Genomic DNA, 25,592 nt, shown 5'->3' with positions numbered 1-25,592 from the left:
GATGGCCTGTCGCTACAGCCTGTCTCACACAATTAACGTAAATCCCTGAATAGATCAATGTAATTTTTTGAATCAAATATCTAACCTACAATTTTCCAGATTAAGTTTTGCATAATAAAACAATATAGTCTGTTACGGACATGCTATTGACTATGATTTTGTTATAATTCCAGAGGAAACAGTTGTGTTATCTTCATTACTTCTCTTTTAATTCTTCAAAAGACTGTATGTTTCACAAACATAGCTAATAGGATATGTTTTCAATTTGTTTTTCAAAATATGAAAATAATTATGGGCCGGGAGCAGTGTCTCACGCCTGTAATCCAGAACTTTGAGAGGCCCAGGCAGGTGGATCATTGAGGTCAGGAGTTTTGAGACCAGCCTGGCCAACCTGGCAAAACCCCGTCTCTACTGAAAATACAAAAATTAGCTGGACGTGGTGGCTCATGCCTGTAATTCCAGCTACTCAGGAGGCTGAGGCACGAGAATCGCTTGAGCCTGGGACGCAGAGTTTGCAGTAAGCCGAGATTATGCCACTGCACTCCAGCCTGGGCAACAGAGTGAGACTGTGTCTCAAGGAAACCAAAAAAAGGAAGTAATTATGCACTGTACTTGGAAAAGTTTTCTCTGTGCCTTTTGTGTGTAACCTTTTACTTTTCTGTTCTGGATTGTTGCTGAATTAATGATAATTGATTAATTAATTGATTTATGGCTCTGAGTAAAAAATTGAAATTCCTGAATAAAATATATTGAAAGCTCTTCCTAAGGGTAATTGATTTGATAAAATATAATTGGAAGCAGATTTCCTTTGAAATATTTTGACTTTAAACTTTTCTTTGTTTCTCTCAAGGGCAGGTTTTGTCTTCAGGCTGTGTGACTTGTGTTGAATATGGGCACTGTCATAATTGAGTGAACCTTTAATTGTAGACTTTGGGTGGCTTTCAAAAGGAAGAAAAATTTCTCCCTAATTATCTTGGACTAATTATCTCTGCATTAATGGTTTGACTGCTGTTATTCATTATATGGGAAGCATAAATAGAAGGTTAGAGCTAAGGAGAACAGTTGTAGGCAAGGTCTTTTCTCACTCTCTGAGACTTACTTTTCTGTAATGGATCCAAGAGGAGCTTGGGTTTTGATTATTGGACACTGAGCTTCTGATTCCCTGATCATGTAAAGTGATTTTATTAGTTGTTATGTATTTATATGATTCTATACTTTTCCTTTTCTGACCTTGCCTTCTCCCCTCCTAAGCACTACAACACTTTGACCCAGCCCTCTAGGACTTATGGTCAGTCAAATAAAACTTTTGACATCCCCTATCTCTCCTCTGTAACTTTCCTTCTTTTCTTATTCTAATATAAACTGGTTTGCCCTTGAAGATACTGTTTCTCCTCTAGCCCTCTCAGGTAGCGACTATTTTCTTCCCACACCCCTTGCACAATTGACACGGCAGCAAAATAAATATCGTGCTTTCCCATTCTGTTTCTAGACCATTGTCATTTCCTCCTCTACAAATTTTTCCAACTTTAAATTTGATATATATCATCTATATTGCCGCCTGAATGCAATCAGGAATTGCATCTCTGAATGCAAAAAATCAGTCATCTGCTATCCCTGATCCCTTCTCCTTATTTCATGAGTTGAAAACCTTGTTTACTGACATTATCTCATTAATGTTGCCTTAATTGTTGGTGATTGAAATATTCACATAGGTTATACTTCTGATACTTTGGCATCTCAATTTCTTGATCTCCTCCCTTATAATGGTCCTGTTTTCAGTCTACCTCACTCCCTCACTGCCACTATCTTACACTTAATGTTATGATGCTAAAGAATTTCAGCTTCTTCACGATCTCAGTTTCCAGCATCCCATTCACTCCATCAACTCACCTTCCTAGCACACTTGACCTAGTACTGTAATTCCAATAATCCTTTGACATGACCAGGCCTCCAATCTATTGTTAGGACCATGTTTCACAGTTATTTCTAAACTCTCTTAAGTCCTCACTGTGCTCTTATATGGCTTAAATTCCACAGCCAATCAACACAATCATGCCTTGGCATGCATTTTGAATTCCCATCCTGGTTAAACCCACCTCTCCACCTACTCACCACCTGCATATGTGCAGACAAATGTATTAGAGAAAAACACACAACCATTCAGACTGATCTCATATCAATTATATGGCCACTGTTCTCATTTAGACTCTCATTGTTCTTCAGAAATCGTAACACATTGCCCTAGAATACTCACTCTCCGACTTTTCTAGATGACTATTTTGTACCTGTCTCATATCTGATATCCACTACATCATCTTTCATACCCACTCTAGTCTGATTATCTTGATGATATTTTTAAATTTGGAAATCAACAGAAGAGACTGCGCTCTATCATCTTTCAGTTTACTTCAGTAGCCTCTCAACTTTGTTTTGGTTTTTCTCTAGTTATTCTCTACAAAATAGACAGAGTTATCTTGCTAAACTATAAGGTAGGCCATGTTACAACTCTGCTCAGATCCCACCAAGAGATCCCAAAGCTGGTTATCTTCTGTGTCCCCTAGATCCTTTTTATTCTTCTCTACCGTTTTATGTCATAGGACACTGCACTTTTTAGGTAGCATCTGTCAGAGTTTTTGATCTCTGGATTATGGTTGGATTCAACAGTGAGGACACTAGCCAGAGATTGGTGGGCAGGAGAGTAAGACCTAGGTATTCCCCTTGCTTCTATCTGGTCAAATGTTGGCTGTATCCCTCTGTGGAAGACCACAGCTGATGCCCCATTGCCCACTCCATGAAGACATCCCTGTTTTCTTGGAACTACTGCATCCTCTTGCCACTTTAGGCCTAGGGAAGTGATGTTTCCAACTATGCTATTACTGGGTACTATACTATCTCACATTGGGTTTCCCAAACTTTGTCCACACATCTGAAACAAAATTATTGAACTATTCTTACATACATGGTATATGTATGCCATATGTTTACTGTTTACTTCTGGGGCTACAGAGATACATTTGCCACTTCATGTGGAGCTAAATGAAAGGTCCTTACCGTGGCGTACAAGGACATACATTAGTGCCACCTCACTCTGATACCTCTGACTTCATTGCCTACTCTCCCACATGATCCATGTATACTCATCACAGGATTCCTTGCGTTGGATTTTTGATGTCTTACAGCTTTTACACTTGCTATTAAGTCTGTTTCTTCTCCCCCACCCTTAAGATCTTCACTCAAAAGCCACCTTTGGAGTGGGGCCTCCTAGGATTACGATTTAAAATTGAGAGCCCTTTGCCAGCACTCCTCACGCCATGTCTCTTCTTTATCTATCATGTAACAAGCTCTATATTTTACTTATTTAGTTTGTTTATTATCTGTCTCTTGCCACTAAAATGTAAGCTTGAATAGTGCAAGGAATTTGTCTGTTTTATTCACTGATGTGTTCCTGGTTTCTATAATAGTTCTTGGCCTTGAGTAGGTACTCAATATTGTTGAATGAGTGAATGAATACAAATACAGGAAAGGCTGGGTGCGGTGCTTCACGCCTGTAATCCCAGAACTTTGGGAGACCAAGGCGGGTGGATCACCTGAGGTCAGGAGTTGAGACAAGCCTGACCAACATGGAGAAACCCCGTCTGTACTAAAAATACAAGATTAGCTGGGCGTGGTGGCATATGCCTGTAATCTCAGCTACTTGGGAGGCTGAGGCAGGAGAATTGCTGGAACTCAGGAGGTGGAGGTTGCAGTGAGCCGAGATCACACCATTGCACTCCAGCCTGGGCAACAAGAGCAAAACTCCATCTCAAAAAAATAAAAAAATAAAAATAAAAATAAAAAACACAGGAAAAATGCTATAGGGGATTTAATAGAAAAGAAAATATTTTCTGCTGGAAGTATCAGAAAAATTGTGTTTGAACTGTACCTTGAGAGTGAACGTGTGAGGTGAGTAGGAGGGTTTTCCCAGCAGTAACAGCTTGACCACGGCCACAGTGATGGAAATGTACTCAAGAAATGCCAAGTCATTTATTTGAATTGGAACGTTGAGCGCATATCTGGAAGCGCAAAGAACTAAGGTTTTGAAGATCGGCTAAGGCTAGAGAATGGAATGTCCTAAATTTGGACTAAAACAAACCAAAACAAATGTATCTTTTAGGAAGTAAGGGGACACAATCTTGGAGAGTTAAAGTATCATGGTCAGTGTGACCGTGACACCAAATCAAGAAAGATTGATTTGGTGATGGACGTACAGAGTTTGAAGGGGAAAGAATGGAGTGATTAAGGGAAACTGAAAGCTGTTTTGAGAGATTATGAGCCCTGAACTGCAGCAGTGGTGATGAGCCTGGGAAGAAGGGCTGCAGGATGTGTCATTTTGCAGGAGTTTACTGACCCATACAGGACAATATACACTATTGAAGGCATTTGGAAGAGCCGATCTCTTAATCACCAACTGTACCTAAATCAACACAGTACATTATTTTATTTTTACAATATCATTTGTATTTTAAATAAAAAACGGATTGTTTTTTTCTCTCGGAATTCACTAGCCAGAGACACTCTGTGGTACACCGTAGGTAGAGAGTATTTATCAGAGCTTAGTGTCCTGTCCTTTTGGGCCTATTTAATAGCAAGATCACAAACAGAACACCTGCCAATGAGCATGGTGCTGATTCTAGCATCAGCTGTTATGCAGATAGAGAAGAGCAGGGGTGGAAGTCCTTAATGTGAGGGTAGCAGCCAGGCCAGGGACAGCACAGCTGGGGCTCTTTTCACCCCTACTCTGTCACAGACCATCTGTCCTGAAGTAACGCCAAGGGCCAAATTTAGTGGTGCTGGATGTGGTGTTGGAAGCCTCTGGATTCCAATATTGAAATTCATTTCATACAGTAATGAGCAAAAGACTAAAATGGTGCCTTTAATAAAACATTACATCTGTGATAGAGGGGAGATGAAACAAAGAAAGATGCAAGGTTTTATTACTTAGATCCTGATGAGAGTCGCCATGATAATTAGTTTATTTAAGAAAACATTAATAGAAAAATTGCCATGTACTAATCACTATGCTAAGTGCTCAGATTAGAGATTCAATAAATAATATTTCTTCATGGGAGCTTACAGAACAACAGGTAAAACAGATATGTAGCAATTTATAACTTAACACCAGAAGTATTAGGAATAATACAAGGGTAAGAAACACCTAATTCTGCCTGGGAAAAGTTTGAAGGGTTTAAAAACATTTGGGCTGAACTTGAATCATTGTAAAAGTTCTTATGTGGAGGGGGAAAGGAGCAGGCATTCCAAGCAGAAGTAACTTTGGCAAAGCACATTGGCCATAAAAGTACTTGGCATTTGCCACAAACAGAGTGGTCATGTACATGTAGCTTATATTCTTGGGAATTCTTGAGGAGAAGTAGGGGGAGAAAACTGTGACCTTTTGAGGAAGCAATTGACTCAGGAAGAGTAGAAAAGTGGGGGCATCTGAGATTTGGTTTGATTTTGTGCAACTCAACTAGCATTTTATGCACTTATAGGGAATTCCAGCCTCTTTAGATATCTGATTTTGCACTACCTGAAAGGGGTCATGGATTGTGCCTTGATACCCACAGAAACTTCACTATTTTTACACAGACTCCTAGAATATCAGAGATGGAAAGTCACATAGAGATCCTCGAATTGTATTGATGGATAACTATGTCATATGCCTTGCTTGAGGTCCCATAAGAAAGGAATTATAGTTTGGATTAGAACTCAGGTCTCTTAACTCCTGAGATGTTACTGTTTATACACTATCTAATTTCAAAACCAGCCTCTATTTATTTATTTATTTATTTATTTATTTTTGGTATAATGAAATATATGGACATATATCACAATAGGAAGCTTGCTATAGTTTGTATGAATAAGAGATAAGGGCATAAAGCTGTTCAGAAGACAAAAGGTAACATTTCTTTTCATTCTAATTTACGAACTAGTTACCTTGGACTTGAGATTCAAACTGGTTTAGAAAAATTGGAAGCACCAGAGTTAAACTATGAATAGATCTCCTGTAAACTTAATGTATTTTCTCAGAGTTACTTGTCTCAGAGAGTGACAGAAAACAGATAAGGAAAAACAGAAGTTAGCTATTTAGCTTTACAAGTAAGAAATGCATGTAACGAGAACTAGGTCTAACAGACAGGGGTATTTATGATTCCTTTCAGAAGCCTCTCACCTTTTAAATATTCTTCCCAATATTACTAGACCCCGGTGCTGGTGTGTATGTGTATATGGAGAGGGGAGGAGGTTATTTAAGCATTACTCAGTAAGTAAAAACTATATAGAATTATAACATCCTACAGAATTCCCAGTGCAACCCCATCCATTTGGGAGACTCAAAAGCCTGACATACAGAGAGGAGAAATCACTGGTTATTAATATATAACCATTTCAGTTCAGAGCTAAGACAAGAAACTGTATTTTTTTTTTTTTTTTTCAGATAAAGCAATTACTTTTCTTTGAAAGCTCTTGCTTACTTTTGCAGTGGCTGCTTTTTAAAGTAAACACATTTTCAATCTCTCTAGAGATGAGCCCAGGATAAAAGTTATATTTCGGTACCCAGACCCCAGACCAGAACATGGGTAACAAGCCCCATCCACCCTATCCTTCTCCAGCTTCCAGAGACCGCCTTTTATCTACAGCAGAGCAAAGGAGAGGGAAAATGAGAGAAAGAGAGGAATGCCAGAAGTTTACAGTATATAACTTTCCCCCATTCTGTAGTCTTTCAACAGGCAAAAGAAATGACCTAATCCGAACGCGACAGCTCTCATTTCAGTTGTGGTACAACTGCAGGCAGTTGATTATCGTGTTAAGAATGAAGTGACGACGGGTAAGGGCCAGGTCCGCTTTTCTGGACCTCAATTTATTCAACTGGAAAATAAATGTTTGTGTATGTTACTGCAGTGACTTTAAAACATGTTAACACATTCTTTGATATTCCTCCATCCGAGAGGTGGAGCTGAATTCCCCAGATCTTGAGAATGGGTTGGACTTAGAGAATCATTTCTAACAAATAGAATACTGCAGAAGTAATAATATATCGCTTTTCAGGCTAGGTCATAAAAAGCATCTTGGCCTTGCCCTCTTGGCTCACTTGCCCTAGGGTAAGCCAGCTGATGTGTTATGTGGATACTACAGCATCCCAACAGGGAGGTTCGTACGGCCAGAAACTGAGGCTTCCTACCAGCTTCCATGTACCTGCCCTTGGGAGTGGAGCTGTCAGATGACCACAGCCCTGACCAACAATTCGACAGCCTCTTCAATTAGTAACTGAGGAAGAGCCATCCAGCGAAGCGTCTCCCAAATTTCTGATCCATATATACTGTGAGGTAATAAATATCTGCTGTTTTAAGCTTCTATAGGGCAATTTATTAATAGCAATAAGGAATAAATACAGCCTTTTTCATACTTCTTACTTTTTCAGAGACTATGACTTTTTTTGTAGTCTCCAACCCTTAGAGTAATATGAAACTATACTAAATCTTTCACACTTGAAGTTTTTAGGTGTGAAAGATTGGACCATGTGCTCTGAGAAGTAGTCCAGAATTTAACAGGTTAAGGAATTCCCCTCAGACCTCTTCATTTCCTCCACATTTCTCTTATAATAAACAACTAACGACAATAATAATACCACTACCAAGCATGTGCTTTCCAAGTTTTTGAGATTAACATTTATTATATAATTATACCCTTACAACAATCCAGTGAGGTAGATATTATATTATTCCCATTTGATATATGAGGAAACTGAGAACTTGAGAGCAAAAGTATGCTATCGAAAAGTCACACAGTCAGTACAACTAGTATTCCAATTCATACCTTCTGACTCCAATTTAATATATCAAGAGCATAATAGAAATGACCAATCAACTTTATTCCCTGACACTCACTGCACATTATAGCTATAATGGCCCGATACTAGAAAGTTTTTACACATCTCGCTGCCCTTTTACATTACTGATATTTGTAAATGAGGGAAGAACATTTTTCTATTCTCCCTTTTTTTTTTTTTTTTTGAGATGGAGTTTCACTCTTGTTGCCCAGGCGTGCAGTGGCGCGATCTTGGCTCAGTGCAACCTCCCAAAGTGCTGGGATTACAGGTGTGAACCACCGAGCCCGGCCCCTTTTCCCTTTTGGTTGTTCTTAGAAGTCATTTGTATTTGCCCAAAACCATTTCATCATAAATACTTTGTCCTGTTTAAGATGACTGATGATATGGATGTCATAAATACTGGAGTTACGGCCTCCTTTGGCTACCCAGTTCAGTCACTACACTGATTATTTCTCTCATTTTATTATCTTTATTTTGTGTTCTAATATTTTATGTAATTTCATGATAAGATATGAAAATAAATGATTCAATTCCAGTATCTGGCAATGAGTTTTAAGTTTTGTATATTAAGAAAAGGATTACTTACAATATTAGGAGTTATTTTACCTTTTAAATATATACTTATAATATAACATCATTTATTTCTCATTGAAACGTATGCAAACTTAAGACAGTTATCCTATATGAGAGCACACATCTAGATCAATATGAAAGATTCAGTAGCCTGAGATGGACCCCAGGTATGTGTAATTTTTTAAAAGATGATATTAAATTCTAGTTAAGAACCACTTGCCCAAGGTATTTCAAAACACAACGCTAAATGATAAATTAATTGCAAGCATATGACACAGTTTTTGACAATAGAAAATTAATAAGTTATATATGTCTTTGAGTTTTAAATATACATTAGATTTTTTCTTTTTAAAAAAACAAAGCAATGAAGTATTAAAATTCCCATTACCTGGGTGAATTAAGTTAAAAACAGCTCATTATCTGATTTCAAAGTTCAGTTTGAACCTTTCTTCTTTCGTCCAATAAGCTCATTTCAAAGAGTCATTTTTTTCATTTAAATATTTTGAAATGATTAAACTGTTCAAGAGAAAAACTTTATGAATTATTTTCTAAGGGATTTTGAATGTGTCAGTAATCTCCTTGCTACACTAAGAATAATAGTTTTCTTTGTTCAACATTATAACTTAGTAACATAGACCAAGACTCATTAAGCACTAATCTTTGCCAAACCGAAGAGAGCCTTTTTTCATGATCAAGTGATTCCATACACATTAGAGAAGTCATATAAAAATTCAAATCTTTAATACAAGTATAGAATCCAAATGTAGAGAGAGCAGATGCACAGACTTCATAATACTCACAGCAGTTTTTGTCTCTCCCTTCATTTGAGCTTTAGCATGTTTATTTTGAATCCCCTATTTAGCTCTTCAGATAAATGGATCAAGGGATGCTTTCTAATGACTGCGTTACATGCTCTGCTGTGTTCTAAATGTCTTCACTTCCTCTGAGACTCCTTTGATATCCAAAATGAAATGGCTCATTTACAGATAGTTTGAGCATCACATTCTTAGGGAACTAACTAAAGCTACTGAATGGAAGGTAACCAAATACAGTAACTTTCAGATTTTTAAGCATGCTTTCTCTAAGCCAGAAGCTATGATTATTACTATGCATTCCTTCAACAACTTTTCTTTGGGGAACACTTACAAACAAGGTGTACTTTTCTGCATGCTGTTTTATCTTGATACTTTGGTAAACTGAGGTGGAGTGCTGGTAGCAAAGTCCTTTTTTTTTTTCATCAGCAAAGTATGTGACATATCTCAGTTTGAAGATTTCTTACCTCTTCAGGCTTCCGTAATACGTTATTCTCATCACATTTGTAGACAAAGACGGTGGCATGTGTTCACCACGTTCATTTCATTTTTCTCTTTCGAGACATAGGAAGACTACATTTTCTACCCTTTTTTATCATTAAAGCAGGACCTCAGAGCTAGTTCTGGCTAATGAATTGTAAGTGAAAGTAATGAGTGTCACATTTCAGATTAAGCATAGCACATTTCAGAAGCCACACATTTCAGATGGCAAAGCATAAAAAAATTAAGCTCTCAGCCGGGCGCGGTGGCTCACACCTGTAATTCAAGCACTTCGGGAGGCTGAGGCAGGCAGATCATGAGGTTGAGAGATCGAGACCATCCTGGCCAACATGGTGAAACCCCGTCTCTACTAAAAATACAAAAAATTAGCTGGGTGTGGTGACGCACACCTGTAGTCCCAGCTACTCTGGAGGCTGAGGCAGGAGAATCACTTGAACCCGAGAGGTGGAGGTTGCAGTGAGCTAAGATTGTGCCACTGCACTCCAGCCTGGCGACAGAGTGAGACTCCATCTCAAAAAAAAAAAAGGAAGCTCCTATGCTGGACATGTAGCATAAACAAGAAATACGTCTTATTATATGAAGCTACTGAAATATTGGGGTTCTTTGTTAGCATGGCATAGCATATCTTATTCTGATTAATACATATGATGACTACAGCAATCCCACCAGCTTCCAAATATCACTGATTGATACTTCATATATTATAAATGCATTCTACTAATCATCTATTCAACTGTTTCCTTGTGCTGAGGCAACTTCAAGGGCTAAACATGCCCTACGTTTTCATCTATTGCCTGCAAACACCTTGTTAAGAGGATGATTTGTAGTCCTTGGCTGCAGAAAATCAGAGCCTACAAGGGTAAAAGAGGAGTTAAAGAGAGATAAAAATTAATGGTTCTTGTTTTTTTGTGTGCATTAGAATCATCTGGGAAAGTTATTCCACGTGCAGATCCGCCCTACATCAGGGATCCTCATTTAGTTAATCTTGGATGGAGTCAAAAAACATGCATCTTAATATGAGCCCCAAATGGTTCCAATGTGGATACATTAAGGAATACACATCAAGAAGGCTTGGGCAAGCTCCTCATTGAGGCTCTTTTCCCTTACAACCTGAACAATAATACAGAAAATATGGGAAGGGTTTGAAAGAGTTCTCATAGGTAGTAGTTTTCCAACATTGACCTATGAAATGCTGTATTTAATTATCAAGGGCACAATGTAAAAATACAGACTTCTAGACAATGTCCAGCACCTAATGAATTGGTCTCTCTGGGGAAGGGCCTGCCCTGGGACCTTCACTGTAACATGTCCCTCAAGTTACTCTTAGATGCACGAAAGTTTTAAACCAATGCCATATAAATTGCTTATCCTTCTGTGCATATCTTTATGAGTAGTTCAATTTATTATTCATGACTTTTTCTGAACTGAAACATTAGTTTTCCCAGCCACTTCAAATCTTCAATCTGGGAGTGAATAAATTGTTACTAGAGTTCTTAATTGTTATAGGAGAAGGTAACTCTGAAATTCAGTTTTTATCGAGCTGCCAAAGAAAATTTGTTTTTCAAGGTAAATGGTGAATATATTTTTATTTTCCACCAAGAAAAATTCAAATAATTTATTTTGAAGGCAAAAAATATAGCATTATCATAGTCTAGAGGACATTTAAAAAATTCTATCTTTTAAATGCTTTAAGAAAGTTTATAATATTTAAAAATGAAGCCATGTAAAATTGTAATATGACAAGGTATGATGACATATCAGACCCTTAATGGAACATTTAATTAGCTGTGTGTGGGTTTACATTAACTGCTTTTTTTACTTGAATGTTTTATGGCCCAGATTAAATAATTCCATTGAGGTAGCTTTGTAATAGAATTACTTCCCCTTAAATCTTACGTGGATGCTTCTAGAATTGGCACTGGATCAAGTGTCAGAGTCTGGGTTGGAGACGCAACCCTATTGATAATTGGCTGAGTGTCACTAGGAAAGTCACTTAACCTGGATAATATGTTCCTGTTCTATACTGCTTTTGGACATTTTATAAGAGTTTAAAAAAGGTGAGGCATATGAAATAAATGTATAATATATCATTTAATGCCATCAACATCCAATGAGGTTCATAATGGTATCTTTATTTTAGCTAGTAGGAGATTGAGGCTCAGAGAGACCATGTTCAAACAGATAGGAGAGAAGTAAGACTCACATCCATTTCTATTTGATTTAAAACTCATGCAACTAAGTAGACAATATTTCTTATGCAATGAAATATCCATTTACCCTACAATCCTGTTATTTCTATTATGGATATGCATGGCCAATAAAAAAAATTTCTTTCTTATTATAATTTGCTTCATTGAAATGTATGGTATTGAACATCACATTCAATTTGGCATGTCAAGTCAAGAAATAATAATAAACCTCTGATCCTTTCTCCATACAGTAGAAGTATAGTCTATTATCTTTCTGACCACTGTATAACTAATACTGAAAACTAAGACTTTTACTGCTTCCACTACACTTACATTGTCCAAGGAAATTGATACTTGCCAAAATGTAGTTTTGAGAGCACAAAAATTATTTAGCTACTCATATAATATGAGCTCATATTTAATTTTCCATGCCTCTGCCAATAGTTCTTTCATTTCTTTGTCTTCACTAAAACAGAAAATAATTTATAAATGAAAAATTTAATTTCTCATTTTTTTCCAAAGATATTTTACAATTTGAGATGCTGTGTTAATACGGAATAACACTGATAGTGGGTCAGAGAATCTTCTCCCTCCTTGAGTTTTGGAGCCACTTACATTACCCATTATTAACAGATTTGGAGAGAAACTGCTATCTGTCTTCCAACTGAAGGTCCTTGAATACACATCAAGGATGGATCACTCTTTACAAGAAGGGATGTAATACAGGACAAGGCCTTTGGGTTGTGCTAAGTCATTTTCTGCTGAATATTTAGTTAGGGTGGCCTGTCATTTTCTAATTATAAGTTTCGTTGTGAGTTCACATTTACTCTAGAGGACCCTTGTTCCCCCATCTTTGGAGTAGGAATCGTCTAGGTTTTTGTTTGTTTGTTTGTTTGTTTCGACAGAGAAAGGATCTTCTGAGAACATTTTCAAGAGGGGTGGTGAGATAAAACTGCTTTCTTTCTTTCTCCACTGCCCATTCACTGTTACTGACTGGGAGACACCAACACTCATTGGGCCACAGCTCACTAACAGCCACAGCTAATGTATTAAAGGTGAATTCTCGTGTAAGGTATGATCTCTCGCTCTTTTGGTTCTGCTCATGTTCAGGAGTAGCAGACTTCGTGCTTCTAATTTTCTGACAGTAAATAGGCAAGAAACCCCTAAAGAGTAAATGGAAGGCTCCCGATTTTCGAGATTTTTCTTTTCTAATGGAGGGTTAGGTCAGATCAGCTCAACTGTAACAGCCCAGATGTCTGCACTTTGAGGAGAGAATAAATATGCTCCACTATGTCCTTACAGCCAACCTGTGTCTTCCAGTTCCGGTATTACCAGGGACACTTAAATTCCATTTGGAGATATGTTCTTTGGCTGAATACTTTAGTTATGAAATTACAAACTAGTTGCCCTCAGGCTGACTATGACCCACAGATAATTTGTTTGGCTCTTTGTTTTTTCCTTCTTAACTTTAAGCAATCCCATAATTGACGTTATACATAAAAATCTGAATTTTTTAGATTCTTTAGAAAAAAATGGACAATATGGCAACATTGGGGCTCAATTAGTGGCAAAAATCAAATGGAACTGAGTAGAAGCTACCCATTTTTTTTTTTTTTTTAAGATGGAGTCTTGCTCTGTAACCCAGGCTGGAGTGCAGTGGCAAAATCTCGGCTCACTGCAACCTCCACCTCCTAGGTTCAAGAGTTTCTCCTGCCTTAGCCTCTTGAGTAGCTGGGATTACAGGTGCCCACCACCATGCCTGGCTAATTTTGTATTTTTGTAGAGATGGGGTTTCACCATGTTTGCCAGGCTGCTCTTGAACAATTGACCTCAGTTGATCCACCAGTCTTGACTTCCCAAAGTGCTGGGATTATAGGCGTGAGCCACCACACCCGGCCTGAAGCTGACCCTTTTTAAGAAATATGTGTTCTTCAGTTACTTAGAGGGCCAATGATCTACCTGACTTGGAAATCAAATGCCATGTTCCCTATATGAGTTTATGAAAATGTTTACAGAAAAGAAATAACTATCTGTGCCTATGTCCCTATTCATGTCAGTTCTAGATGGACAGCATGTAAAATAGGCTGGTATCTGGCCACATTTTCTCTTTTCTCTTACCTTCTGATCCTTGTAGGCACTTGAATTTACTATCCCTTCTCAGAAGCCTGAATGGGACGAAGGCACCGATTTCTACACTACATCCCTTATAATACGGAATTTTTCATCTGTCAGTTCTAAAAATATGAGATTCTTGTAAACTTCCATTTCATTTAAGTCACATTCTCCCTCTCTTTGGGTTATTTTCCACATCTCTCCCATTACATATCAGAGAGAAACAAAAAAGGCACCTTAGTTTTTCTGGTACCTAAACCAAATCTCAATTTTCTGAAATGGAATACCCTCCAGATAAGAATACAACGATCATAGGAAGTAGAAGGGTGAGAGAGATGTAAAACTTTGTTAGTACAAATAAAATGACGTAAAAATAGAGTTTTATTGATGCTAACAATGTTAGGCAGTTTAGAGAACACTAGTTTACAGTGAGACAGAGAACGCCATGTATCCCTGGGTGGGTATGTTTGGTTCTTTGAGGAAAAATGTGCTGTAGGTTTTCTGTTGAGCTTCGTCCTACAGCTTCCACCAGAACCAGCTCCTTTCCATGCTGCTCCCTGGGAATGCATACACCCTGTAAGCATCATAGCCCAAATACACCTGACTGACTTACAACATGAGGTTGATCAACTCACCGAAAAGAAACACATTTAAATTCTTAGCTCAGTTTTAAACCATTGGACAAGATAGAGGATCAGACTTTAGGCAACTTTCACATACTGACCTTCTAGGGCCCAAGAAGAGTGTGCTCTTCTGAGGCCGTTAGAGGCAATAATTCTGGATTCAGGTCCTTCAGGTCTTTTGTCTCCTAGAAATAAATAGTTTTTAAAAATCAATAAAGGGGACAGAAATCTGATAGTCCATTAGATGATAAAAATGTCAGATTTTCCCACAGGTTCATGACATACAGAGGGTTGGTAGAGATAGTAGCCACCACCCACCACACACAGTAATTATAGGATATAAAAGTCATTGTTATTGGATAAGTCCGTGAAATGGTGAAGAGCAAGGGCTGAGATCTGGGGAGCAGGGGGTTCCAATCTGGTGCCATTTTGTATCCATTGAGTTTCTGACTCTTGGGGAACAGGCTTACAGAGGTGTGTCTCCCACTGGGGCTGGTTATGAATCTCTGCCCGGCTCTTGTTCCTAAGGTGATTCTCTCCTTCACAGTAGGTGACACAACAGCGGCAGGTGGCGGAGGACTTCCCTCGGTGCTTGGACATTGTGCCTGGGGCTGGAAGGCTACCTGCAGCCCTCTCTGAGCTCTGAAGTTCTGGGGGCTCTTTCAAACGACTTCTCCTCCTTTGAACGTGGTCCAGACTGATGTCAGATTGGGAAGAGCAGCTCTCATTCCAGCCAGAACTGGCACTCAGACTTCTCAGGGGAAGAGCCAGCCGCAAAGCTTTCCAGAATTTAGAGCCAGAATGTTTGGACTTTTCTCCCTTCCAGCTCACAAAAGACACAGACTCCTTGAGCTGAAGAATGCCTGGGTGCGGGTGCTCAAGGGGACGGTACTCAACCACAATGAGCTTAGTGGCAATGGAGTTCTGGCACATGACACCCAGTTTAAACTCCAGCATGCTGATGCTCTTCTCTGTCACATAGTCAGGGCTCAGGACAACAATCATCCTTCTGCTTCTCTGAATGAAATCAAAAACTGCTTCCACTGTATCTATAGGAAAATGGAAATATAAGACAATGTATAGTGAAAACTCATATATATTCCAGTTCATTATTGTCCATCCTCCAGAGGACAGGGAGTGAACAAACACTTGAGATGACAGAATCTCAGTGCTGAATAATTTACCCAGTCAAAAAAATCTACACCCCTCTTACCAATGGTTGCTAAGAATTTACTACCTTCAAGGATGGTATGGTAGTTGAGCTCAGTCTCTCTCTCCTACTGCAAAACCCTCATTGCAGTAGTCTCCTTCTTGAATAAGTCTTTCTTAAAACACACGCGCGCACACACACACACACACACACACACACACACACGGTGGGCAATTAAGTAACTACCCTCAAAATATTAGCCACCATCAAAAGCAAGTCATTTCAGCTCTGTTTACAAATAATTTCTTGTTTTGAAATCTTCTTCCTTGCAAATTTTATCTGGTGGTCAGATCTTGAGTCTTTAAATGTTTAAAATATTTGACAACTATATCATTGTAGTATTTTCTTCTTATGTCTGGATTTTTTCAGGATATTTCTCTTATTCCATAAATGACATGGCCTCATGTCTCCTTTGCATGTTTACCATTTTCCTCTGGCTAATGTTCAGTTTCTAGATGTGTCTCCTAGGAGTAGTATTATGAACAGGAGTGAACATAACGCTCCTGACATAGTCTGATCAGCAAAGAACAACGGGAATTATCACCTCCTAAGATTCTCAGTTATATCCTTTGATACTTAACATTTTTGGACACAACATCAGACAGTTCATAGTAGTTCATAGTATTTATCTTGTTATCAATTAAATTCTTTTTCTGTGTGTGTGGTGTGTGTGTGTGTGTGTGTGTGAAGAATTGGAATTAAAGGGGCAAAAACAATGACAATGGGTAAGAATTAGTCAAGTAGCTAAGACTTCTGGCAAACCATTCAATCCTAATGATATCAAAGTGGATTTGGACAGATCCCAAGGGCAAGTTCTTCAAATAAATGTAATGCTTAACTCACTGTGAGATTCAGGAGCTTAGAACATGCCATATCCTGAAGGAAAAAAATTCAGAATTGTAAATCCTAGCCATTTATAACTTTGAAAACATGTGCCAGAGTCACGCTGTGAGGGTGAACACCTCTGCTTTTGGTCCAGGGATGAAACAGTAATGGAGTGAGTTTTCAGCCTTTGAAGACAGACTGAAAGTTTGCATTGGTCATTGTGAACTTGACAGGGAATAAGGGAGCTGTGCTTTTTACAGATTATTGGTTTTTTTTTTTTTTTCAATCAGTGGATTTAACATGAATTTGAAGGGAAATTGGAGAGACATGTGCTCAAGTTATGAGAACTTTTTATTGGTTTAAGCAAGAGTGCAAAAATGTTTTTAGAGACATTTTGTTTCATTCATTCTTAAGAGATAAATTCTCACTTATCATTAAAACCCTTCTGTGTGTATGAGTGTGTGCACATGTGCATGTGTTTTAGTAACTCCTCAGTCCCCTCTAGTCCTACTCAGAATCTTAAGAGGCTGCCTCTCATAAATCAGAGAATACAAAAGTGGGAAGACCACTGCTTCTCCTGGCTCCTGAGAAATGTGAAATAACCTTAAGGCAACATGGCTAGCTTGTCAACAAAGAGAACTCATGCAAATTGTGTGTGTGTGTGTGTGTGTGTGTGTGTGTGATGTGATGTTTCACTTCAAAATAGTCACCTTAGGAAAATGTATGTTTTTGCCAATAGGAATATTGTTGTTTAAAATACAACACTGTTCCAGATCTTAAAAAATGTCTTTTGAGTCTGTTGTTCTTTTATCTTATTATTGGTACTCCATCCAGAAAGTAAGAAAGTTTAGATTTAAAAGAGGACAATGCTAAATGCAGATAAGAGTGGTGGAATTTTAGACATTGAGAAACAAATGTAGAAGATGCTTCTCAGAAAGGTCCTGGGCTATACCGAAGGATCTTCACTGAATCCTGTAAAGGAAGTTGCATACTTTATGGCATATTTTTAAAATACTTTCTATATTGTCAAAACTTCGTATTTGAGGATAGGAGCTATTATTTTTAATGCTGAAGTTTACTTGGAGGAGTAGTAATTTAGCTCATTTATTCTGTTTGGCTCAAAAAATGAGGTATGGCCATATAATAATGAGATTAGTTTTCTTGTGTGGTACTAAATTGGCTTTGAAGTCATGTTGTATGACTGAGAACTCTTCAATACTCAAGAATACTCTTGCCTGTAAAAGTCATAATTTCCATGGAGTTCACTTAGAAGAAAACTAGGATGGTAATTTTTTTTTCTCCTCTGGATGAGTTATTAGTAGATAAAAGAGCAGCAAACCTCTGTCTTTTTCATTTTCTCTATTAAAACTTGAAGTATAGAAAAAAAGAAATATTTAACTTGGAAGATGGATGTGGTTTCAAATATTGCTTTCTCCATTTATCTCTATTTTTATCATAATATCTTTTGAGTCCTAGTTCATCCATCTATAAAATGCATATGATAAAGTAAACTCGTAGGGCTGATAAACAAATTAGATGCCTACATATAAATTTCTAGCACACAGTACACATTGCATAAATCACTTTGATTAAATTATTGTTGCTCAATGTCTAGTGAACACAATAGTAAAATAATATATGGACTAATGTTTATTGAATCTGTATCAATTATTAATGCTAACTTTAAAATATCATCTTAATATGTGGATGTATAAGAGTAATAGGGTGTAAAAGTTCTGTCTATTCAGTTTTAAATAGATGTAGATTAAAATTACCACTAAAACACTCTATCTCCTAACTCATTACTAAGGTTACTTTATATTCCTTGGGTAGAAACAGAAATAAGATAGACTAGTTGCTAAATGCGTCTCTCATACCATACTGTGCATTTACTTGCATTAAAGAGCTAGTGACATCAGTATATAATGGAAAAAAATACCTTGAGAGTTTAAGGAAGGTTAATCACAGCCAGTTGGATCATATGCAAAATGCTGAAGCTGAATCTTCCAAAGAGTCACCAGTATGTTCTAGTAGGTCACTTAATATGTTCAGGGTTGGAAACAACTTCAGACTCAAAACCACTTATCCAATGCAAAAAACTCATATACAAAATATCAATGAAAATCTATCAAATAACCACTTATATACCTCTGGTAATGGCAGACCTAGTATTTCCAAAGATAGTGAATTATATTAATGTTGAACTCTGCTTTACAGCTATTTTCTAACTGAGCAGAAATCTGTTGCCTTGTAACTTCGATCCGTTGATCCTAAGCCTACACTTTTGGGGCTGGTTTGCAAGAGGAAAATTAATTCTTCAGTAGAAGAACTTTTACTAAGCTAACCAATTCTGAGCATGTTATGGGGCTCAGTAAAATGAACAAATAGGATTTTTTTTTTTTTTTTCTGAAGTCTCGCTCTGTCGCCAGGCTGGAGTCCAGTGGTGCAATCGCAGCTCACTGCAATCTCCGCCTCCCGGGTTCAAGCGATTCCCCTGCCTTAGCCTCCCGAGTAGCTGGGACTACAGGTGTGCACCACCATGCCCAGCTAATTTTTGGTATTTTAGTAGAGGCAGAGTTTCACCATGTTTGGCCAGGATGGTCTCGATCTCCTGACTTCTTGATCCATTCGCTTTAGCCTCCCAAAGTGCTGGGATTACAGCGTGAGCCACTGTGCCCGGCCAGGAATTTAAAGCAAAAAGGCATCCCCGTCACTATGGACTTGTATTATGAACTGAAAATAAAATATGTTTCCAAATACTCATCACTGATTTATTCAAAATTTGTGACCGAAGTGCATCTTTGATTCAAATGATCATCAATTAACTAAAGTCATGGCATTTTTATTTTATCTATTTCCAAAGCAACTACCATGTGGTTGCATTAAAGCCTATTAGACGAAAAAGATTCCTGTAAACTACCTAAGTTCCAAGTTGAATAAAAAAGAATAAGCTTGTTTTCCTTTACTTTAAAATAATCTTTCTCTCCTTTTTCTCTGTCTCTCTGTATCTTTCCGTCTTTCTGATGGTCTTTCTGTCTCTCTGCACACACACACATACACACATAAACACATATACACCCACAAAATATGTCCTAGTATTCTGGAGCAATTCATTTTACTTAAGAAACTTTTACTTACATGTAAAGAAAATGTTCTTGATAAGAAGTTCCCATTTTACTCAGATTTAGCTCAGAAAGAAACTTCACTAATGTAACTTATTATATTTCTTTGTGAGTACAATAATCAAGTCTTTGTTTTCATTTACGACCAAATGTAAAAATGAAGACATAAAACACATGCACAAAATAAAATTCAAAGCTGAAAATAAATGGTTTATTTTTAACATAAGTAAATTTACAAATCAAATGAAAAATGAAAAATACAAAAGTTCATGAATGAAATAAAAAAGACACTCTCAAAATATTAAAACCTATGGAAAGAAAATAAGTAATTAGCGAATGATGTTTTTGTTTCCCAATACAATGGAGTGATTTTTTATTAGAATCCTTGGGAATCATCTAAGTTACAATACAGAAGAGAATTAAATAAATTTCATATGATTTTGTAATTAGACACTCTATATATCACAGTTCTTTCTTAACCTGGGCATGGAAGGTCCCTATAGCATATATTTAAAACCATTATGTTTTTTCTAAAAATTTGAGACATGGTTCGTTCTTGTTCTCTAAATTAGAAGTATGTTTTCCCATTTCCCTCAAATGTTCTCTATTGGCCATGTTCTGGAACATTAAAAAAAAATCTTGAAATAAATTCTCTTGCAATGATACATATCACTTAACCTTGATATGCTTTATATTACAGCATTTGTAAAATTAAGTACCAAAGGCAGGAATATAAATAGAAAAAAACATCAAGGCATTTCTAGGGGTGCCCAACAGAATTTGGGATAAATATGGAATCCAAAAGTGCAAAAGGAATGCAGCATTGGCAAGAGAATGGTCCTTTGGTGACTAGACTATTCCCTGTTTGCCTAAAGCTTATGTAAGAATTGATATTCAAAGCTTATCTGGAATAAGCTCTTTTCTGGTCTAGTAAGTGAAGGGTTAATAGAGGGAGTAATTGTGGTTTCTAATAAGGAAAAATATTAAGAAGGCTAAAAAAAAGTAGATCCAAGAATGACCTACTTTTCTACTTTTTTCACCCAAGTGAAACTTTTTTCAATTTAAAATAATCAATAACACTTATAGAGGGAAATGATTTATTATGAACTTCAATAGTGATGAAGGGCACTTAAATATAGGATATAATTTTACATTTGTTCATCAACATTCATGTTACTGGGATAAGGGCTTTCTTAAATTATGAATTATTGTGTTTCACAGGATACCAAGATTCATTTACAGTTACATTTGTTTCCTTTATCACTCAACAGTTCAAATAGTTGAGCGCTGAGGTTAACATAGCTTAGTGTCTAAATGTGTCTGCTGGGAATATAGTAGGAAATCAATTAATGCCCGATGGCTGGCTACTGCTTAGCAGTGACCATGGAAGCTCTGTGTACAGCAGATTCCACTGCAACCTAGATAAACTGTAGCAATAGTTAAGTTATTTATATAAACTTAGGGAAGGCAAGAACTATGACAACTACCATTCTGTGAGCTGTGAATTAACAAATATTATTTACATAAAACACTGACACAAAAACATTAAAGTAAAAACATAATTTAAAAACTGGACAAGAGTTCCAGTGGTTTTCAATATTGTACCCATAGCTATTGAAAGTCATATACATACACATACACACACACAAATTATATATATATATATATTTCATGTGCATGTGGATTTATATACACAGATATATGTAATGTATGTATGTGGACATGTATATATATATAATTTGTGTTTGTGGAGATATAAGATATATATCTCATATACACATGTGTGTATATATATGTATAATCTACATGTAACATAGATATTTACCACTCTGTAAACTCTGCACTTAGTTTTCCAAGTCTTAAAAACAGCAAAATATTACTGAAAACAAACAAAACAACTTTCACTGACAGTGACTTCTCATACTGACTTATTTGGAGCACGTATATTTCCTGTACTAGTGAATAGGTGACAGGAAATACAGTTAATTCTCTTAGAATATTAATGCCAAAAGCAACTCTCAAGGCCACTGTCTGACCTCCACACTTTACAATGGAGCAACAAAAACAAGTGAGAAAAAAATCACTTTCCCAGTATTCACATTAGCAAAGTTAAGACTTAAAAGACAAATTGCCAAACATCCTTTTCTGTGCTCTTTTCACGAGTCAGAAAAATGCCCTAAAAGAGTCTTTCTGTTACCTCCCTCTCTATAGCACCATTAGGAGATTTCTTTCAGACTGAACCTAGTGTGAAGCCTCCTGCAAACTCTAAACGAGCAAGGCGACATAAGCAGATAGGGAGAAGGAATGAAAAATGTGGGTTGACCTGCAGATCATCAGGAATTGACTGGAGCAAAAACAAAAATTAAGAAATATTCTTCAAGTTTACATATATTTCATAAATTACCTGAGATGAGGACAAGGGTGGTATAGAAGACAAGTCCTTTACATCAATTAAAAGAAACATTTTCAGTTACACTGCTTTGTATCATCCTAAGTGGATGTCAGTCTTGCTGTGGTTATGTATTACACAGCCACATGAGGAAAAAAGTTCATTATCCTCAGCTAAAATGTAGGCCTTGATTATCTTTTCAACGGACGAGTAAAAATAAGATAAAAAGAAAACTATACTCGGAAACTCATGACCCTGTCAACAGTGACTTATTTTAAAGGCATATTTAAATTCATAGGAAAGGCTGCTCCATATGTTAAGATTTTAAAAAGAATAGAGACATATAAAAACAGGGATAGACAATGTAGAAAGGGAAATTCGCATTGAACAAGTCTTTGCCTGCAAAGAACATAGTGGCATCAGAGACTGGTGACAGAACGTTGATAATATCATTCTAAACTTCAGTATTGCCTGAGGAAGCAGAATAGTCAGCCACACAGTCACCCTAAATTTATCCCTATCGGGAGGCTTAGACCATTATTTTTGCCTATGAAACCATAAACTGCAAATGAAGACTGGGGGGACTCTTTCTTCCTTGAGCACCCCTTGTTCTTTTTACCCTTTTCATTATTCCTTTCATACATTTTTCAAAGATGAATACGAGAGGCCCTGCTCATCACTGCTAGACCGCCTGGGACTTTTCTTCACTGGCATGGCCACCTGCAGCTGCTTCCAGAACCTGCCCTGTGGATACTTGGATTTTTCCCCTTTCCATTTAATGACCGTGAGCACCGTCTTAGCCCTCTTCAGCTCTTTCACCTTCGTTTCCTTCACAGCTTTGTACTGTACTAAAATGACGTTGATGTTGCCCCGGGAGGCCATATTTTCTAGGCCAGCCTTGAGCTCCAGGAGGGCTTGGGTTCCCTGGAGCACGTAGTTGGGGCTTAGAACAACCAGGAGGCGTCTGCTTTTCTGAATGAAGCTCAAGGTCTCATCTGTGACAACTGGGAAAGAAAACAACCATGGGGATTAGTGTTGGCCAAAAACTCCCCAAAAGCATTGGGGCTTGAGGAGCAAATGTAGGGAACTTAGACTACCAGCCTAAGAATTGAGGTGAAACTTTTTACCAGCAAAAATGTGAACAACTTAATCCTTATACCTGCAAACTCTCTTGTTAAATACCACTGTCTTCAGGGAAAACAGAAACTATATGCACATATTTCTAAAAAGAATTCCAAACAGGCATGATGCCAAAAGGTAGTGTAGTGCTGTGACCTGGATCTTCAAAAACAATACTTGAGACACAAGGAGTAGACACATTATACTGAAAGCAGTTTCTTCAAAGTGTGTGGCATCTTACGGTCTAGCCACGTCAGCTCATGAGCCCTTTCTTCACCAAAGAAACCCATGCACCATGCATAAACTCTCTAGTACCAATGGACACTCAAAAAGATATACGTTATATAATCAAAATAATAGAATTTTATTTTTTGCTAGGACAGGACAACAAAGGTAGGGACCTTCATCTTCTGAAAGTCCCTCTCTATTGTTGGATACCTCTCTGACTCTAATATCACTATGTCCTTAGACTAGAAGCTTAACAAAATCTAGCCAGCTGAATGACATTTTGGCTGGTAACACATTCTCGGGTGGGCTTTCTACTTCTTTCTGCCCTGGAGCCTAAATTAATCGCTGGATCTTTCTCCTCAAACTCCGATCATTACTATAAAGCTATGTGTTTCGGCAGCTGCTAGATGATGTGTCTACTTGCACTAACAGACAAATGCTTTCTTCAAGGAAAAAAGAAGAAAAAGCAGGAAAAATGGAAATGCAATGTAATTTTATTCTGCTTTCAAGGGCCCTGATTAGTTCCTGTCACTAAATTCTTGGAACCAATCCATCTCCTCACAGTTGCTTACCGAGGATCGCATAGTCCTTTACCTGTGCTTCAGATGGTTGCCAACTCTAGGCAACTTACTAGAATTGTGGAAACTTATATCATGTCTTGCTATATTCCTTTATGAAGTCATTTTCCCCCTTAATCTTCACAGGTTCAGAGACAGTAGGGAAAGCCTTGCGATTAAAATCTAGCATGCACAGCCTGGGGGAGAATCCAGGAATGACTGTGTGTTCCACGCAGTGGCCCTGGAGGCTGAGCATGTGTAAGCATGGAAAGAGACCCAGAGTCAAAGAAGATTGGGTAAGAGCAGCAGGGAGAATAAAAAACGAAGCAAAAGCTAACTAACAAAAGCAAGATGCAAGAGTAATTATGTAGAATGTGAATTCTTCAAAGATTATCAACCCCTATTGGAGGGTCTTACCCAGTTCCGTGGTAGATAAGTATTTATTGAATGGCTGTATGAACAAATAAATGGGTGAATAAATGATTGGGGAAATTAAGTATTAAAATGAGTGGAATTTATCCTTTAACTGAATAATTAAGTCGTAACTTCCTAGAAAAGTTATACTGAAAGAAATGTCTTATCATGGACTTTTGGATGATGATTGGGAAGATAAAATAACTGATCCAACTAAATCAAAATGAGAATAAAATTTCACCTCTATCTCAATTATCCATGCAATATTTTAAAAAAACTGTTAAATGATGAATGTAGACAGGATTTTAGAGGAATAAAATGGTTTGTCTTGCTTATGATTAGATATATGACAAGCATTTCAACAGGATAAAGTTTAACAGTGGGTTTGGGAATGTAACATATATTTATTAAAAAGACACCAATGAAAAATTACTTTGTGTGTTACTGTGTGGATCTAAATAGGAGTTGTACTTTTAACACATTCAAGAATTTAAGCATTTCCTTTCTTTTTAAACCTTCTAGTTACACTGGCTATTATAAAATTTTAAAGTAACCCTCAAATGAATAAGCTGACAGGAAGAAGAAACAGACCCAAGGAAAAGGGGAATTTGAGTAGCACTATTTTGCTTGAAAAGAAAAGTGAGGGGGAAAAAAAAGAGCAAATACCATAGGAAAATACTGTAATTATTATCAGTGAATCACATAAGGAAAAATTCTACCCACGCTCTTCTGCCACTCAGTTTTAGTAAAACCAAGTAAACCTCTGTCTTTCTAAAACCAAAATAAAACTGCTTTAAAAAAAAATTCTCAGTCTTGTAAAACAATTCTAGACAACCCAATGTAGATTAGCCTAAACCGAAAAATCTAAATGTGAATAAACAGGATGTTTAAAGCTATGGCCCTTTAATAGAGCTCTAATCCACTGTGCCTCCACGCTTTTCTGACATGCATCTTTGAAAGATTGCAAGGGAAAATATTTTAATACCATAAACTGAGTTGAATAGTATACCTCTTCCAATGTAGTCTTATTTCTAGATGAGTCTGTTACATCAAA

General features: G+C 37.3%; 1 protein-coding gene across 6 annotated transcripts in view; it reads right to left on the bottom strand.

Moving 5' to 3' along the window:
• Nucleotides 1-8,018: 8,018 nt before the first annotated feature.
• Nucleotides 8,019-25,592, bottom strand: part of IL1RAP (interleukin 1 receptor accessory protein) — a 216,172-nt gene continuing 198,598 nt past the window's right edge. For 2 of the 6 annotated variants that reach the window (XM_063620541.1, XM_063620543.1), the window contains exon 11: nucleotides 14,379-15,723. In XM_063620541.1, the coding sequence (XP_063476611.1) occupies nucleotides 15,005-15,723 (719 nt within the window). In that variant the 3' untranslated portion in view covers nucleotides 14,379-15,004. Of the gene's footprint in view, nucleotides 15,724-20,020; nucleotides 23,225-24,054; nucleotides 24,373-25,592 lie in introns of those variants that run through there. The other 4 variants (XM_063620544.1, XM_063620545.1, XM_063620542.1 and 1 more) reach the window with 3 other exon arrangements.

The sequence above is a fragment of the Symphalangus syndactylus genome, chromosome 17, assembly GCF_028878055.3.
Source record: "Symphalangus syndactylus isolate Jambi chromosome 17, NHGRI_mSymSyn1-v2.1_pri, whole genome shotgun sequence".
Lineage (NCBI taxonomy): Eukaryota > Metazoa > Chordata > Mammalia > Primates > Hylobatidae > Symphalangus > Symphalangus syndactylus.
Note: the sequence above shows the minus strand (reverse complement) of the source record. Positions and strands in the feature narration are given on the sequence as shown.